This window comes from Lagopus muta, chromosome 23, assembly GCF_023343835.1.
Source record: "Lagopus muta isolate bLagMut1 chromosome 23, bLagMut1 primary, whole genome shotgun sequence".
Lineage (NCBI taxonomy): Eukaryota > Metazoa > Chordata > Aves > Galliformes > Phasianidae > Lagopus > Lagopus muta.
In genome coordinates, this window is record NC_064455.1 from 1,982,330 (window position 1) to 1,999,207 (window position 16,878).

The 16,878-nt window shown below is 49.7% G+C and overlaps 1 protein-coding gene across 6 annotated transcripts in view; it reads left to right on the top strand.

The window, feature by feature from the left end:
* The window catches only part of LUZP1 (leucine zipper protein 1), a 34,827-nt gene that overhangs the window by 14,969 nt on the left and 2,980 nt on the right, over window positions 1–16,878 (top strand). For 2 of the 6 annotated variants that reach the window (XM_048968959.1, XM_048968958.1), the window contains exons 2-3: window positions 10,160–13,388; window positions 16,249–16,413. In XM_048968959.1, the coding sequence (XP_048824916.1) occupies window positions 10,260–13,388; window positions 16,249–16,413 (3,294 nt within the window). In that variant the 5' untranslated portion in view covers window positions 10,160–10,259. Of the gene's footprint in view, window positions 1–3,548; window positions 4,630–6,448; window positions 9,019–9,938; window positions 9,958–10,159; window positions 13,389–16,248; window positions 16,414–16,878 lie in introns of those variants that run through there. The other 4 variants (XM_048968962.1, XM_048968960.1, XM_048968961.1 and 1 more) reach the window with 4 other exon arrangements.

Sequence of the window (16,878 nt, forward strand, 5' to 3'; positions counted from 1 at the left end):
GGTGCAGCAGACGCTATAGTGCAGCACAGGCAGCAACGATGGCACCTCCCCAAGCTTTTCTTTTGATGGGTGTAAAACTACAAAACTTCCCTTTCACTACTGACAAACTTCACTGATTTCAGTGAGGAAACCACAGTAATCCCCATTTTCAACTGAATTTGTGTGGAAACATCTCGAGCCTCTTGGCTAGGCAAGCTCCCAGAGCTGAAAGGAGTGGGTTTTGCAGAGGTGCTGGTTTGGATGTCCTCCCAGCACTCCTTCAGGAGAGCACAGTATGCCACGGATCAGATGATGTGTGAAGAAACAAACAGCACCCTGTAATTTGCATGCCGGTGGAGATCCTTCATTGCATATGTGGCTCTCAGCTATAATGCTAAGAATGTGGAGGTTAAAGTTGCTTGTGTCTAATGAGCACAGTGATGCAGTGTACTTGATGTTGATCTTGTTTGGTGTATGGTGGCAGGGATGCCTTTCCCAGCTCTGTAAATGCTGCTGGGTGGTAAAATTGCTTGGGTTGATGCTTTGGGGCACTGTAGCCTGTATGTGGTATGGCACTTGTCAGTGTTATTCCTGCCTGTGGGGCAAGGCTGACCTTATCTGACCTGGGTAGGTGTTTAGAACAGGACAAAAAAGAGCCTGAGAAGATAGTAAGAGATCTACTGGATTAGAGCAAAGGTTTGCCTACCCCATGCCATGTCTCCAGCAATGGCAAGAAATGGGTTTTAGGAACGAGGTGGAAGATAGGTCTTAGGTTTCACCAGGTGCTAGCTACCAGGGAAATGGAGCTTGGAGAAGTGGACTGAAGGGGAAGGGGGAGAAGAAGCAGCAGAGAGGGAGCTGTGGGTTGGATGAAGGAGCTGCATCCCCAGCATCCCCCCTGCACCAGCATCCGAAGCGGGTGTTGGAAGGAACATGACAACAGTGCTGATATTCAGTACGATTTCTGACTTCCTGAGTCGTAGGACTTCATGGTTTTTACATTTAATAGTCTTTGAAAGTTTCTTCCATTCACTTTTTTTTTTTTTAATCATTTTCAGGACTTGTGTGAACTTTTGGTAACATCCTGCAAGCAGTGATTGCTATGGCTTTGCTGCTTGCTCTGAATCTCTGTCTGGTCATTCTGATATCCCATCACTTTGTGTTCTACAAACTGCAGCAAACGGCACCTGCTCTATTCCTCCGCAGATTTTATAGCTCTCTATGCAGGGCAGTGTCCCTACCCCCACATTTCTGGGGAGGGCAGGACAGACCCTCTGTGTTGGATATGTGTCCCAAAGGCAGCACTGAGCTGGGGCCGCTTTCCCCATGCAGAGTGCTGCCAGCTCTGTGAAGTGCTGGAGAGATGCCTACATGGTGTTTGTGAAATGAAATGTGACAGTAAGATTTGTTTCTGAGGACAAGTAGCAGCATGGGGCATGGAGTCCAAGAGGAAAAGCATCTTCCTCCAGTGCAGTATGGGACATTTCTCTCAGAAGTGTGAGGAAAGCAGCTTGGCCTGTGGTGTGACACAATCCACCTGCCTACCAACCTCAGTGCCTGCCCATAAAGAAACAAATTGTTGCTAAATTGAAGTATGGAGGCAATGTGGAGCTTCTAGAAAGAGAGAACTAAGCTGCTGCATAGCTAAGCATAGCTAAGTGCAAGGCACCTTTTGATACCTGGCAGTGAGCAGCATGCTGAGAGGCTTTGCAAGTACTGTTCTGTTTCTGTGCAAGAGGTCCAGATTCCTTGGCACAGGGCTCCCATTGCACAGGCTTTGCACAGCTCGGTTTGGTGCTCACGTAGGAACAACCTGATGGAAGGTGCTTTACCCAATGGCTGAAGGCTCAGATCTGCTTGCAGCGAGCTTTGACTCACGGATGTTGTGGGAATTTGGAAGGGGAGCCAAAGCAGAGCCGCAGCTGTGCAGAAAAGGGCATGGGGAAGCAGCAGGGACTGTGTTCCAGCCGCAGCGCTGCTCTGAGCACCTACAGACATTGAGCAGCTGGGGGGGCTGCAATGCTCTGCTCCTTGCAGGCTGCCAGCTCTGCTCCTGGGGCAGAGGAAGTCATTTTGCACTGCGAGGAGTGCAGCAGGGGATGGGAGTGTCAGTGCAGGAGCCGTGTGACAGTGACGCAGCAGATCCTCTCTGCAGCTGCAGTGCTGCAGTCCCCAACACTTTGCTGTAGATGCTGTTCGGGATTTTTGTTTTAGTCTCCTTGAACACTGTGGTTATTTTTGGCTGCTGTCTCATCATTTCACATGTCTAGCATTGCATTAGTCAATATTAAACCGTTTCCAGACTATTTCTCTTGTTGTGACTTTGAGAATTCCCTCTTCCAGCAGATGCAGATCCTTCCAACGGGCACCCAGGAGGTGCCCCAAAATGCAGACATCCCTACAAGCCACTTGACATTTTGCCTTTGTGTTCAGTGGGGCCAGGGTGCCCCTATCCACTATGTGAGCCAACACATCATCTGCTGCTTTCCAGCACAGCATTGGATGCCTGTGGCTGGCGTGCAGAAGTAGTGACACATCGCAGTCTTGGTGGGCTCTGACTAGTTCTTGTTTAGTCTATCTTTTATTTTATACTGCTTTTTTTTCTGGAGTGTTTTTTCTCCTGTTCCCACGTCTGCATATTGTTTTGTGGGGTCAGGAATGGGGCGCTGGAAGGAGCTCATAAAAGGCAAAATCAAATTAAGACAGACTTTCCTTCCGTCTTTAGCTGGCTCTGACCATAGAATCCTTATCTGCTGCAGCTGGTGACACCCGTGTTCCTTTGCTGTGTAAGTGGCAGTGATGTTTCGCTTCACAAATGAGAAATGACACACTGGACTCCTCCCAGCCTGTCCCACCCTGGGGCAGGGAAAAGAAATCCCACCGCTGCTCTCATCACATTGAGTGATGGTACAGACACCAATCAGTGGTGTTACCACGTCTGAACGTGACACGTTCACGCTGCCTTGCATACATTTGCAGCACCAGAAACCCTTCAATTAAAACTACAGATGCTTACGCACACAGGGCAGATTCCAGCAAACACACCTAGCCTGTGCTTTGGGTGGAAATGTGCCAGAGTGGAGTCTGATCCATTTCCTCCCCGAACCTGTTTGGCCATGAGGCTGCAGAGAGAAATCCCCTTACTGCCCTGGTTTTGCTGATCTGTCTGTAGTGAAGTCCTTATGCCTGCAGTGACTGCAGTCTGCCCGGTCTGGTGCCCCATGTTGCCTGAGGCTCCCGTTCCCCAGGTGTGCACAAACACTCCCAGCATTGTGCTCAGTGCAAAAATCCACTTCCCACGGGTGTTCTGAGTAATAGCTGAGCAGAAAATAGAGCAGGGAGGATCTGAGCTCACCCCAAGTGTCTGAGGAGGAGGAGGAGGGAGGAGGACCAGGTGTGTGCTCCATCAGAAGAACGTGGACAACAACCCTGTGCTGTTTCTCCCCAGGAACTGGACCACGTGTGAGCTGGGGAATGCAGAGCTCAGGTCTGCGGCACGGAGTGCCCCAAGGACTCCAGCTGCAGTAGGGTGAATTGTGTTTCTTGTCTCCAATTATTGCTGTGTTTGAAGCTCTTGACTTTCTGTTGCCTGTGATGAGTGCTGCTCTTTAATGACTACTGAAAACTTCTCCAGCTTCAAGAGCAGGAGAAATGAATGAAAAAATGGCTGCAGGCTGAGGCACGAATAACTCTCACTCATCTTCAGGATTGGCCAAGCCTGAAATGTAGGGTATAGGATGTGCCCTTGTCTCACAGTGATGGATACTGTAAGAGATGAAGTGCCAGATGTATTCATGCAGGATGATGGAGTCGTCCAACATGCAATATGTCTGTCTTGGGTCAGTGGAGAGGATGGCGACAGTGGGTGCCAACAGCTGTTTGCACATGGGCACATTGAGGATGCTGTAAAGCCTGTGGGACTCAATGCCAACAACCCTATCAGAGCAAGGGATTTAAGGCAAGATGCTTCTGAGGGGCTGGAGAGGAGCAGTGTCATGCTCCTAAGGGCTTCCAGCAGAAATTATGAGTCCGGTAGTTGTTCTGTTGCAGTTCCTGAAATGAAGCACAGTTATCTCCCAGTTCATAAAGTGTGTCAGACATGGGTTGTAAAAACATGGCTCAGGATTGCATTCAAAATAGCACAAGTTCTGTACATCGTTTCCTACTGGTCAGTCAGGAGCTGCAGCAGTGCATGGGCTGCTTCTGTAGATAGCAATTCTGCTGCGGCCATTTGTGCGTTAACAGCACGCAGCCCCCTGCAGTGTTTGACCTCACTTTATCAGTGATTCATACTGCTCTGTTTCACTGAACTGTCCTTACTATGTTTGCCACCATCTCCAATTTTTGCTGTGTCCTTTTCAGGCTGGCAGTGCAGCTGGAGGTCTCTCGCCTTTGCTCAAAGCAGGACCAACTTCAGACAGCCACTACAGGTCGTGTTTTATCTCCATTAACTCCCATCAGCCTTAGAAACTTTGAATAAACTTAGAAATGTGCATTTATTTGTACTTGTCCTTTATTTAGGTTTAGTTTGCAGGCACTGGTGTGAGCCCTGGCTTTGTAAGCAGTTAAAGACCTGGTAGAAGAGCTCCGGCAGATAGAAATTTCTTTGTAGAAGATCTTGCTCTTAGTCTTTTTCTTCTCCTTATTAAGGTAAACACATTGAGCCTCTTGAGTCATTTGTAATAAATCACACCAGTTGTGGAGGGCTTGGGTTGTCCCAGGGCTTGGTGTGGAGCTCAACATACCTCCCAGCAATGAAGATGTCACAACCCTTCAGGGACCCAATGCCAGTGTTTGGCCACACCAGTGGTGAAAATAAAACTGGTCCTCTGAACAGCAGCCCTCCAGCTTATCGCCCACCTCCCAGGCTGCTATCAACCACGGGACTGCTGAGAGCACAGCACATCCTGTCTCATCATCTAGGATATTAATAAAGGCATAAAACACCATTGCCCCCTGAGGAAAACCACTAGTAATTCATTATTGCACGTTTAAATACAGCTCAGGTTCCACATTGCTCAAAAATGTACTTGGCCGGGTTGTTCAGGACATTGAAACTAGGCAATGTAAACAGGAGAAGGCAGAGTTTTTAAACAAAGTGTAAAAATTCTTTCAGAGAAGGAGATGCTTTCTGCAAAACAAACGCTTGTGCACAAACTTGCAGTGGAACAAAGTGAGTTAAATCTGAATTATTCTTCATGTGTGATCACAAAACTGAAAACTGGTGCAGATTGGAAAGGCCTTCTGAGTCTGTCTGGTCCAACCTCACCTCTTCAGCAGGGACACCCAGAGCTGCTTGTCTAGCACTGACAGCTTTTGAGTATCTCCAAGGAGGAGACTCCACAACCTCCCTGGGTAGCTAAATTCCATTGCTAAATCTCATGCACATTAAGGATGTGCTTCCTGATGTTCAGACAGAACCTCTGGTCTTCCAGTCTGTGCCCATTGCCTCTTGTCCTGGCACTGGGCACCGCAGCCTGGCCCTACAGATGAGGACCACATCCTTTGGGTGGCTCTGTGTCCTTTTCATACTGCTCACTTTTGGGATATCATCATAACAAATCAGTTAGAGACCAGATTTATGATGATGTTTAAGCAGAGAATAAGATTTTCAAGGTGTGATTCTGCCAGTTAAGTTCAGTTGCAGCTGATTTGAGCTAGACTGTCTTGTAAATCTTGTTTGCTTTTTGGTTGCTTTTTTGCATGTATCAGTGTCCTATCCTCCCTTTTGGATGTTACAATTCAATACATCTTTTGACTTGCTGGTTTTCAAGTAGCTTTGGGAAAGCAGTTCTTGCTCTACTGCATGCTTTGAACACTACTGCTGTGTGGTTTGATGATGGGTTTTGCAGTTGGAGATCAATGGACTTCCAGTAAAAGGAGGGCTGTAGCAGCCCTTTGTTCCTGGAGATTCTTCCACACTAAAGCCTATTAAAAAAGAAACATAAAGTAGGGTAGAAATCATGTAAAAATGCCCTATTGATAGAGGCTGTGAGGCTGAGATGGCATACAAGCTTTGCTGCTTGGCACTCATTAATAATACGCAGTACAAACCACTGGAAGGTGGTTCATAAAGGTGTATAGGAGGTAGGGAGTTGGAATAGGCTTTCTCCTGAAGTTTGCAGATTTCTGACTGTAAAATGTGCTGAAAGAATCTCACCCAATAGAGCCATCCCAGGTTTAGAAACGTGCAGCTCCACGCTGACAGCTGGCGTGAATGAGGATTCCTCTTACATCCAGAAAGGAATCTTTACTTGGGATTTCTCTCCCATCACCTTTGCCATCTGAGCTGGAGCTGCGTTATTCCCTTCACATGGCGAGAGATAGAGGGTATAGGTAAGACATCTGAAGCCTTCTAGAAAGTGCTCTTAGAATGAAATGAGTGAACGTCCTCTGAATATGCTCTTGTCTGCAGGACGAGACCAGCTCTCATCTATAAACTTTGCAGTAGTGTGAGCTAAAGCCAAGAAATCTCACCTTTTCTCTTAGAAGGTTCATTTTCTCAGTGCTTACTCACCTGTGAGGAGCAGCAGTTTGCTGCATTCCTACATCAGAAGGCTGTGATCCACTGCCAGAGGACTTTGGAAAGTTCTCACAGTGTGTGTTTGGTTGTTGGGTTTGGGTTGCGTTTTTTTTGCTGTTGTTGTTTGGTTGGTTTTCTTTTGAGGGAACTTCTGAAAGCCCCCAGTTGAGTCGTAACTACAGGAAAAGTTGGGTTGGATGGAAAAGGAGCTCATGGGCTGAGCAGTTCTGGGCTGGTAGGGTAGGTATAGCAACAGTTTGTCTGGAATATGAAGGAAGTCCTCTTTGGAGCTTGGTGAGGATGGGGACGTTCCCATGCAGCTTCTTCAGAGCTCAGGGTTGAAGTCGTGTTTGTGGGGTCTGTTGTGCCACATAGACCCCATCACCAACCTTGTGATTCTGTGATTCTATGACCAGTGTAGCTAGAGATTGGAAGGGTCCTGCTGACCCCAGGGAAGCTTGTTACAGTACACTGTACCTCTTATACGTCCTTGCATGTGGGAAGGAACAGCAGAAGAGGAAAATAGATGCAGGGACTCAGAAAAGCAGAAAAATAGAAGCGCTGAAGAGAAGTGAGGATTCACGTAAGAAAGGAGCGCAGAAGAGGAGAAGAAGGTTAGAGAGGATATTGTTAAGAAAGATGTGAACTAGAGGAGAATAGCAAAACAAAGGGAGAAAGGGTATGGATAAGACAGAAGAGCAAAAGAGATGACAACAAGAAGACAAGAAAGAATACTTGAAATACAGAAGAGCAGAAGAGGAGAATGGGAGAGTGTATAGAGAAGACAGAAAAGTAGAAGCAGAGAAGTGGAGAAGAGAGGATACAGGTAAGGGAGAAAAGCAGAAGAGGAGAAGGGGAGAACAGCAGATACCGTCAGATGGAAGGGGAGAAGAGAGGATACAGGTAAAACAGAAATGCAGAATTAGAGAAGAGCAAATCTTAGAAGTTGTCCTGTCCTCTTGCTTTGAGATCTTTCAACTGTTCTCTATCTGATGAGGGGTTATGACATGAGAGACATCAAATAAGGTACAAGACAGAGGATACCCCAGAAAAGGTTTGAGAAGAAGTGTTTCAACACCCAGGAGGCAGACAGTTGTTGCCATGATCAACTGAGATTATTTCCAGGAGTCTCCCAAGCACTGAGAATCCCGATGTCTGTTTGATGTTAGCAACTGCTGGCTGGGTCTCCCTTTGAGAGACCTAAGGAACCAGGTGGAGTGCATTACAAAATGCTTCTGCTGAGGTTGTGTTGTGGGGAGACTGGAGGTGCGTGTGGCATTGAGTGCGCCTGCAGGCCTCTCCTTGCTAATCTGTTGAGTGCAGATGTTCCTTTGTGACAGCCAGTTAAGAGGGCAGAGTGGCTGCCATGGTTTAAAATTTGGAAAGAGGAATTCTAAATACAAATCAAAGGATAACTCCTGTCAGAGCAGCTTGTTTGCTCAGCCTATCAGTTCACTGGCAATGAGCTCAGCCCCAGTTATTGTCTCCTACACACTGCAGAAGAAGATTAGGATTGTTGGGAGGCTTCAGATCCTATGGAAGCTGAGACCTCCAGTGACCCACAGCTGCTGCGGTAAGCGTTGCAGGGAAGAGTGGCTGCAAAGACACTCTTTGCAGCTGTGGCCTTTATGAGAGGACCCTTAATTCCTGATATTTGAGAAGGTGTGTGGGGAAGGCATCACCTCAAAAGGTCCCTTTCGTCTAGGATGGATGTCTTTGGTGATTCTTCTGCTGTGGGCTGTGTCATTGCCTCCCCATTAATTGCTGAGTTCAGTTTCCAACTTCATTCAGAGGCTAGAATGTTTCCTCCAAAATCTGGTTCTCCTCTGGGACTCTGAACAGTTGCTGGCATCCGCAGAGATCAGTGACTCTTAGGATCCTGTCTTAGCATCCCCCTCCTTTAGACCCACAGGCTGTGACAGTGTAGCCAGAGGGTCTCACTCCTGACAAATAATCCCCACCAAGCTCTCCACCCAGGGTTACCAGGTATAAAGGCAGATAAGTACCAAGGTCCAAGCTCTGCAGGAACCAGCTCTGGGAGAGCACCTTGGTGGAGCAGTGAGTCGGTTCAGCAGCAGTTCACCAACAGTAGCGTGTCCCTTCCCAGCAGTCTGTGCCCAGAACTCCCATCCTTCCTCTTGGAGACTCCCATCAGCTCCAGGTAGGCACCACTGAGAGTCCCTTACCCAAGCCCACGTCCTGACAGCTGGGCTGGAAGGCGGCTGCTGGGCCTGAGCTGCTTCCTGACCAGCGCCTGACATGGCGTTAACCATTAACTCCCTGCTCCAAGGCACGCTGGGAACACTGTTGTTTTTTAGGGCACTGCGAAATTGCTTTGTCCTTTCCTGCGACATTCCGGTGACGTTTCTCACTGGGATCCTGCCTGGAGCTGAGCAGCCTTTCCTGGTTGCAGCCAAAGCAGTCAGCCTCTCAGCAGAGCCGCGGTTCCACGTGGCCTTTGTGGTCTGAGTTGTCCCTCAGCAGGAGGACCGCGGGGTGTGTGCTGCGCACAGAAGGTGCTTGGGGTGCATGGCGGGTGCGTGCTGTGTGCTGTGGGTCCCTGTTTGCACTGCAGGCCCCTCCGCTCGTCAGGAAATGAATCAGCTTCAATCAAAGGCTTTGTACTGGGGCACTGCAGTCTCCTTTCCCGGTGCTGTCTCCTCCCCACATCCTGCTCTTCACCTCTTGGCACTGTGAAATAGGAAACTCCGGAGTGTTTCCTCTGCGGGGAGTTCCAGCAGAAATGCTGGAGCTGCATCCTGCTTCAAGGCAGACCGCTGAGCCAGGGCACAGGTCTGAGAGCTGCAGCCACCTCCCTTCAGCCCAGAGGGCCAACAGTACCTTGGGCTGCATCAGCAGAGGGGTGGCAGTGGCAGGGGGGGAATTGTCTGCTCTGCTCTGCCCTCGTGAGGCCCCATCTGGAGTATTGTGTTCAGTACAGGAGAGATGGGGAGGCGCCCAGTGCCATAGATGGGGCTCTGGACAGCCTGATCTGGCGGGGGGCAACCAGCCCACGGCAGGGGTTGCAGCTGGGGGGGCTTTGAGGTCTCTTCTTACCCAACCGTTCTGTGGTTTGATGATTTTGTGTACTTAGTACATGCGATGCGTGGCTGGGATGTATCTTGAACCCAGGATGGCTCAGTGCAAATGCCCGCAGTCAGAGGGGACTTCTCATCCTCCATCAGCCGTCCTGGCCCACGCACATTGTCCCCAGCTCTCACTAACCCTGCCCTGCTGGCTCTGAGCTGGGAAGAGTTGCATTTACTGCGTCACAGCTTGCCCATGTGTTGAAATTGCTGCTCTTTATCCCTGGCAACAGGGAGTAGAAAGCGTGAGTGCTTGCAGCTGCTGTCTCCTGGGTGCAGGAGTGGGTGGCAGCTGAGGGCACTGACAGCTTCTGAAAGAGGAGGGAGAAACTTGAAACTTCACTGACACGGGATGTGACTGCAGCTCAGGTGAAGTTGGATGCTGAGCGACGTGGGCTGCAGGAGGGGTACTGGAAGTGAAGGGCAGTGCTGGCTGGCAGCTGCTGTCCCTAATTGGCACTCAGAAATGTGTTTAAATAAGAAAAATATAAATATTTGCAGTTCATTTATACAGTGAGAATACGTGTATTCTGAGCTCTTGTATTCACTTTAAGCATTTTATTTCTTTCAGGTTGAGCTGCCTCTCTTCAAAGGAAGTATAACACACCGGGAACACGCTTTAAACACTCAGAATCAGCCGAGCTTCCATCTCAGAGGAACAGAAAACAAACATGGCAGAATTTACAGGTTATAAGGAGACCTCCAGTCGGCACCTGCGCTTCAAGTTGCAGAGTCTCAGCCGCCGCCTTGATGAACTGGAAGAAGCGACGAAAAATCTCCAGAAAGCAGAGGATGAGCTGCTGGAGCTCCAGGACAAAGTGATCCAGGCAGAAGGCAGCAATTCCAGCATGCTGGCTGACATCGAGGCCCTGCGGAAAAGAGTGCTCAAGATTGAAGGCAAGGATGAGGAAATTAAGAAGGCTGAAGAGCTTTGCAGGTTAATGAAAGAAAAACTCGAAGAAGAGGAGAGCCTCACCCGAGAGCTGAAGTCAGAAATTGAGCATCTGCAGAAGAGAATGGCAGAGCTGGAGAAACTGGAGGAGGCCTTTGGCAGGAGCAAGAACGACTGCACGCAGCTGTGCCTCAGCCTCAATGAAGAACGGAATTTGACCAAAAAGATATCTACAGAGTTAGAGATACTGCGAGTGAAAGTGAAGGAACTTGAAGCATCCGAAGAGAAGATGGATAAAACCGAGCAGAGCTTAACAGGTGAGTTAGAAAAGCTGAAGTCTTTAGCACTGAGCTTTATCAGTGAGAGAAAACATTTTAATGAAAGAGAAAAGCAGAATGAAAAAATAATCCAGGAGCTCACGCTGAAACTGGAGCAAAACAACAAATTAAACAGGGCCGATCAAACTAGAAATGCATCCAACTTGCTGGAAAGGTCATCAAACAATCTCCTGGACAGAAATGATTTGAGAATTGAAGATGATTTGACTTCTGCGTTGCCCTCTAAAGAAACCAGGCGGAAGGGAAGCGTAGATTACCTAAAGCACGTAGAAAATGAAACCAGGAATAAATCAGAAAACCAAAAGAATAAAAATCAGGAAGACAACAAAGTGAAAGATCTCACCCAAGAAATTGAGAGGCTTAAAACTCAGATCAAACATTTTGAATCCTTAGAAGAAGAACTGAAAAAAATGAGAGCCAAAAACAGTGACCTGCAAGACAGTTATTTGAGTGAACAGAATAAGAACAAACTTCTCACCAGTCAGTTGGAAGAAATAAAAATGCAAATAAAGAAACAGAAAGATCTGGAAAATGGAGAGGTTGAAAATGAAGATGCAAGCTTCTCTAGCAGGGGGAAACATGACAGAGCTAAATACAGGGCTGTTGCAGCAGATTTCACAGCTGCCAAGCACAAACCAAGGGAGGTTTCGCCCCAGCAGCGCCGGGAGAGAGTGAGAAACAGAGATTTCTCCTTCAGCAATGACAGCTCCAGCCATGGCGGTAAGCAGACAGCCAGCCCGAGCCTCATGAGCAGGAAGGCAGGAAAGGCATCGGGTGCAGCTGCCCTTGCAGAAGTTGCTGCAACAGACGTGAAAAGACTGGAAGAGAAGTGTTTGGTTTCCACTTTTTCATCTGGTCAGAAGGAAGCTTCCTTCACGCAGAACGAGGGGAAGAGATCCAAAGAGCAGCCCTCTGTCCTCAGTCGTTACCCCCCCGCTGCCCATGAGCAGAAATCTTGGAAAACACCTCCCAAACCCGTTAGCGAGCTGAGATCCAAGGCTGAAAAACCATCTCAGGCAACCCGCGGCAGCTGCCAGAGCAGCGCAGACACGAGGGATGAAAAATCGAGCAGAGGGGAATCGGTGGCTTTGTTGGCTGAGAAGCTGAGAACAAATCAGGGAGAGGGGAGCGATGCTGCGGGGGACGCGCAGCAATGCAGGGGGCACTGCGCCGCTTCCAACGGCGTGGCCACCGCGTACAGGTGCCACGTCTCAGCAGCAGAGTCGGACTGTGTTGGCTCTAAGGCAGAAGCGGCGAACGCCTCGACTGCGTCGCACCGCCAGCCCTTGGAGGGAAGGGCTAAAAGAGCCGCCATCCCCCAGGAGAAGGAACTCACAGATGTGCCGCTGGAAAGCGTGAGAGCATCGCCACTAACGAAGCGTTCGCATCGCTCAAGGAGCCAGGAGGACATCCTGGAGATTCTTAAGGAGGATGCAGAGCAGTCTGCAGCAGCAGGCCATGTAAGTGCTGGCTTAAAAGCGGACTCCAAAACCGTCCAGAGTAGTCATGAAAAACTTAATTCAGATGAAGAAATGGGGAGAAGTAAAAAAGCAAACACTCAGTCGGATTTTGAGACGAGAAAGAAAGCCAATCCCAAGCAGTTCTCTAATTCCAGGGGAGTTTTTAGAGCATCTCTCTTTGAAAATGACAAAAGCGCTGTACACGAGGAGGACTCCTCTAAGGGTGTGAAACCGTCAGACGCCGACACTGGAGGACTCAAATCCAGAAGGTCGTTCAGCCCAAGAGAAGCTCTGAGGTCCAAAGCCATCATTAAACCTGCCATTGTGGAGAAGGACATGAAGGCCATCATGGGAGGGGCTGTCACTGAGACTGAGTCAGAGAAGCAGAAGTCTGTTTTTAAAGCGGTCACAAATAAAATGACGAGCAGTATCACAATCTTCCCTTCTGAGCCCACGGTTCCAAGGCCCAGCACGGACACAGCAGGAAAGGAAAGGCATATTACCACCAGCAACATCAGGGTTGCTCCAAATGAACCCTCCCCGATAACCAACAGCCTCCCCCAACCTTTTGAGGTCGCGGTTAATAGAAGTGCCCTGAAAATATCTGAGACCGACAGGACTGGAGATGCGGTGCTGAGAAGTAGAACAGAAACGGTGGTCTCCAGGAGCAGCATTGTGATAAAGACTTCTGAGCCCCCCGAGAAGAGCGCTGAGCTCCCGTTGGACGCAGCCAGCTCCAGGAGCCACGGCTCTTCAGATTCCATTTCATCCGAAACCAAACACGTCACTCTGAGAAGTTCATGGAGAACAAGGCAAGGCTTACATTCCCTGGAGGACTCTCAAATAAAAGTGGAGAAGAACACAGCTTCCAGCCCTACAAACACGTGCAGGAGTTCAGTGGACCTCTCCGAGATGGAAGGGAACAGCACTCAAACAAACTCCTCGGAGCAGAGCTCAGTGAGGAGCAGCGCCAGCACCAACTCCTGGAACACCCCTGAGATGGGCTCCCGAAGGACCAAAAGTAACTTAAGTGCATCCGAACTGCTGACACGCAGGAACTACACCAGTGATCCCACCACAGCTTCCCCCTGGCACCGCACCACGCTACCTGTAAGTGTCCCCATGACGCACTCCTTGCCATATGATAATTAGATAATTACCCATTTGGTCTCACCGAGATCAGAGGAGATGGGTCCAGCTGGTGTAGGATCCGCTGTGCTTTTCATTGCTTTGTGTGGCACAGTCAGCTTGGAGTGGCGTTCTGGATGAGGAGATGAGGTGTGAGTAGGGGTGTCCCTCGGGTAGCTCCATTTGGGAAGGGCTGCACATGCGAAACCAGAGCCAGAACTGCTGGGCTCTGGACTGGAGGTGCTGTCTGGACATCTGAGCAGATCAGGGCTGGCTGGTTGCACAGGGTTGCTCCTTCCTTGGTCTGTATCATTACACCATCTGAAAAGTGAGGGCCATGGGAGTGGATTTCTTCTTTTCCTGTTCCCTTGGGTGCTGCTGAAGGGAGCGGTCACTCAGAGCAGGGCTGACCCTCACCGATGGTCTGTCTCTTGCTGCCATGCTCACACTGCCCTTCCAGTCCATTAAATCCCACTGCATTTCCCACTTCTGCTCTTTCCTTAAAGCTGATCTAAGCAGCTGCTGCCATTCCCGGTTACAAAGAGGAGCCAGTGGGGACAAATTCACAACCAGGTGACTGCAGCCCTGAGGAAGATGAGGTGGTGGCAGTGTGTGAAATGGTTCTACTTCTTTGGCAACAATAAGCACAGAAGCATTTGTACCATTTGCTTTGCAGAGAGTTTGTTGCCTGGTGTTGCAGTGTGCAGGTTGGCCTTCCAGATACATTTGGCCACTAAGAATACATCAGGAAACAAAATGGTGGTTGGCATTCATCAGCCTCAACGAACAGCCCAAATCTGCTGTTTTGAAGGGAGCTCTGGGGAATGGCATCACCCCCTGTGCTCGAGGCAGGTGTGTGCAGCCCCATCTCTATCCCACCTGTAGGAGTGAGGTTCCAAGTGATATCTTCTCCCTGGCCATAGTTCCTCATGTGCCACAGGCATGCTGGACTTGTGTTCCATGAATCTAGGCAGGTCTCCTTTTGCATAATGACAGCTCATGTACTTGGGAACACAGAGAGCCAGCCCTAGGCCTCCTGCTACAAGGTTGACTTTCTGGCAAACCACAAACATGCCTTGCAGCTCAAGAGGTCCTGCCTTGCAGCAGTCCTGCTGCTCGGCCTCACTAAATTTCATCCTTTTTTTTATTGCTAACGAGCAGCTCTGAGCAAGGCTGCAGGACAGAAGCAGATCTTTGGGGGTCTGCTTGGGGTAGGTGCTGTAGGATCAGTGCTGGGGCAGAGGTGCAGGTGGAGGAGCAGCTCCCTCTGGTGCTTACAGCCCTTAAGAGAGAGCTGGGGAGCTGCATCACCTCCTGCTGTTATTCTCTTGGGCTCCATGTTTCAGGTAATGAAGTCAGTTTTCCACCAGCCCGATCTTTACTGAAAATCTGCAGTGGCTGCGTTAGTGCAGACACAAACAGCAGGCACAGATTGGACAAGCAGCAGTGCAGGGTGAATGGTCTTGGTTTCTTCTTGTGGCTGCTGTTGGAGGGACGTACTGCAGAACTGAGGTGAAAAAACTTGAGGAAATCAGCATGCTTTGAGCCAACCCTGGGTTGCAGGGAGCTTTAAATCAGCATGCTGTGTGCCAACCCCAGGCTGCAGGGTGCTGCTGTCCCCACCTGCACATAGCACTGCCCAGGTCTCAGCAGGGCAAGCTGATCTGTCAGTGATGTGAGTGCCTCTCATGCCATTGCTGCAGCTTGGAAAGGCATCTGTCTGCCTGCTCGTCCCCCTGAACTCCTCACCTGTGAAAGCCTTTTTGGACAGCATGTCCAGCTGAGCAGTCCCATGGCACTGACACTGTCGGCTGCTCCAGGGGATGCAGCACCTCTGCTGACCCAGTCCCCTCTAAAGGCAGCTGCTGTGTCAGACAGGCGGTGCCCACCTGCTGGGAAGCTGCCCAGGTTCATCAAGATGACTGACATCATTACAATAGAGGATGCCTCCCTTCCTTGCTGTTCCTTGCACACGGGAGCTGCGCTGAGCTTTGTCCTCCGTCCCTCACAGTGCAGTGCCCCACGCCTTTTATCCCACATCAGTGCAGCTGCATTTCCCTGAGCAAAAGGTGAGTTCAGCATCACCAGGAGCTCTGTAGCATTCTGATGGTGACGTGCCTTACAACATGCTGGAACTTGTGTGCAGCAGAGCTATCAGACGAGGTTTTCCAGCCCAGTGATGGCAATAAGAGGCGCTGACATCTGCTGTTCCCAGGGAGCTCGTGGGGTCTCTGCACTCTGGAGCTCCAAGTGAGAGGCACAGCTGCTCCAAATAGCCCCCAGGCAGAAACTGTGGGCACCTGGGTCCCACGGGGTCCCATGGGGGTCTTGGCAGGCAGTCAAGAAAAGATCAGCAAGTGTAAAACGAAATATGGGTATTTATAAATGCCTCTGCCAGGAAAAGAGCACAAGGCGCTCCCTCATCACGTCCTCATTGCCAAGAAAATAGATTCAGGTTACCAGCCACCCCTCACCCGTGAGCTCAGACTCACAGTTGATGTTTTTAAGAGATTGCTTTGGTCACCAATTGAGGAGTTCCTGCTGCCCCACATCCCTTCCTGAGTCTCCTGGGCCTGCAATGCTATGGGCCCAGGGATTGGACACAGCCCTGCGTGGCTGAGCAGAGGGTTCAACACCCAGAACTTAAGGCTGTAAATTATGGGATGGATTTAACAAGCCTCTGTGAGGTAGTGGTTAGGTGAGGACATCCTCGAACTCAGGTGGTGGCTTCGGTGCCCAGCTGCCAAAGGGAACTGAAACACAACCTCATACTGCAAGTCAGGGTTGGGGAACCCAGGGCCACAAACATCGAGTTCCAATTCTCCTGTTTTCCTTCCCACAGGAGGAAAGCAAAAATTTTGTCTCCAGTTCCAGAAGAAAACAGTATGGCTCTTCTGAGTACCTCTCGCAGGCTGACACGGCAGGGAGAAGGGCAGTCCCCACCCTGGAGCTGCAGGACCCCACATCCAGCCCCAGTGCCCCACCAGGGCTCCAGGCAGAAGACCAGGTATGTGGATCTGAGGAGAAATGAGGGCTCAAAGGCACAAAGCCAAACTGTGACCCAACCTCCTGTAACACAACTCGGTTGTCCACATCAGGGGGAACCTCTCTGGAGAGCAGTGCTTCCCAGATACAGAGTAAATTAATTACTAATTTCTTATAATGGGAAAAAAGTAGTGCTTTATTTTTCCATTCTGGATTCATTCAGCTAGCTTTATTGCTAAGGACGTCCTCCTGAGAATAAAAAGCTCTGCCCCTAGTTATCCCCAGCAGTGTGGTTTGCAATGGAGGGGTCATTGTGTCAGATAACCAGAGACTCCCTTTCAGTGCACAGCCTGATAGACAGCAAATAAAAGCTTGGGTGCAGTCAGGTCAGCTGTAACACACTGTTACTTGTCAGCTGGTGCTCCTGCACTGCTGTGCCCTGCACACAGCCATGGCAGATCGGCTCCATCTCATCAGTGCTGTTCAT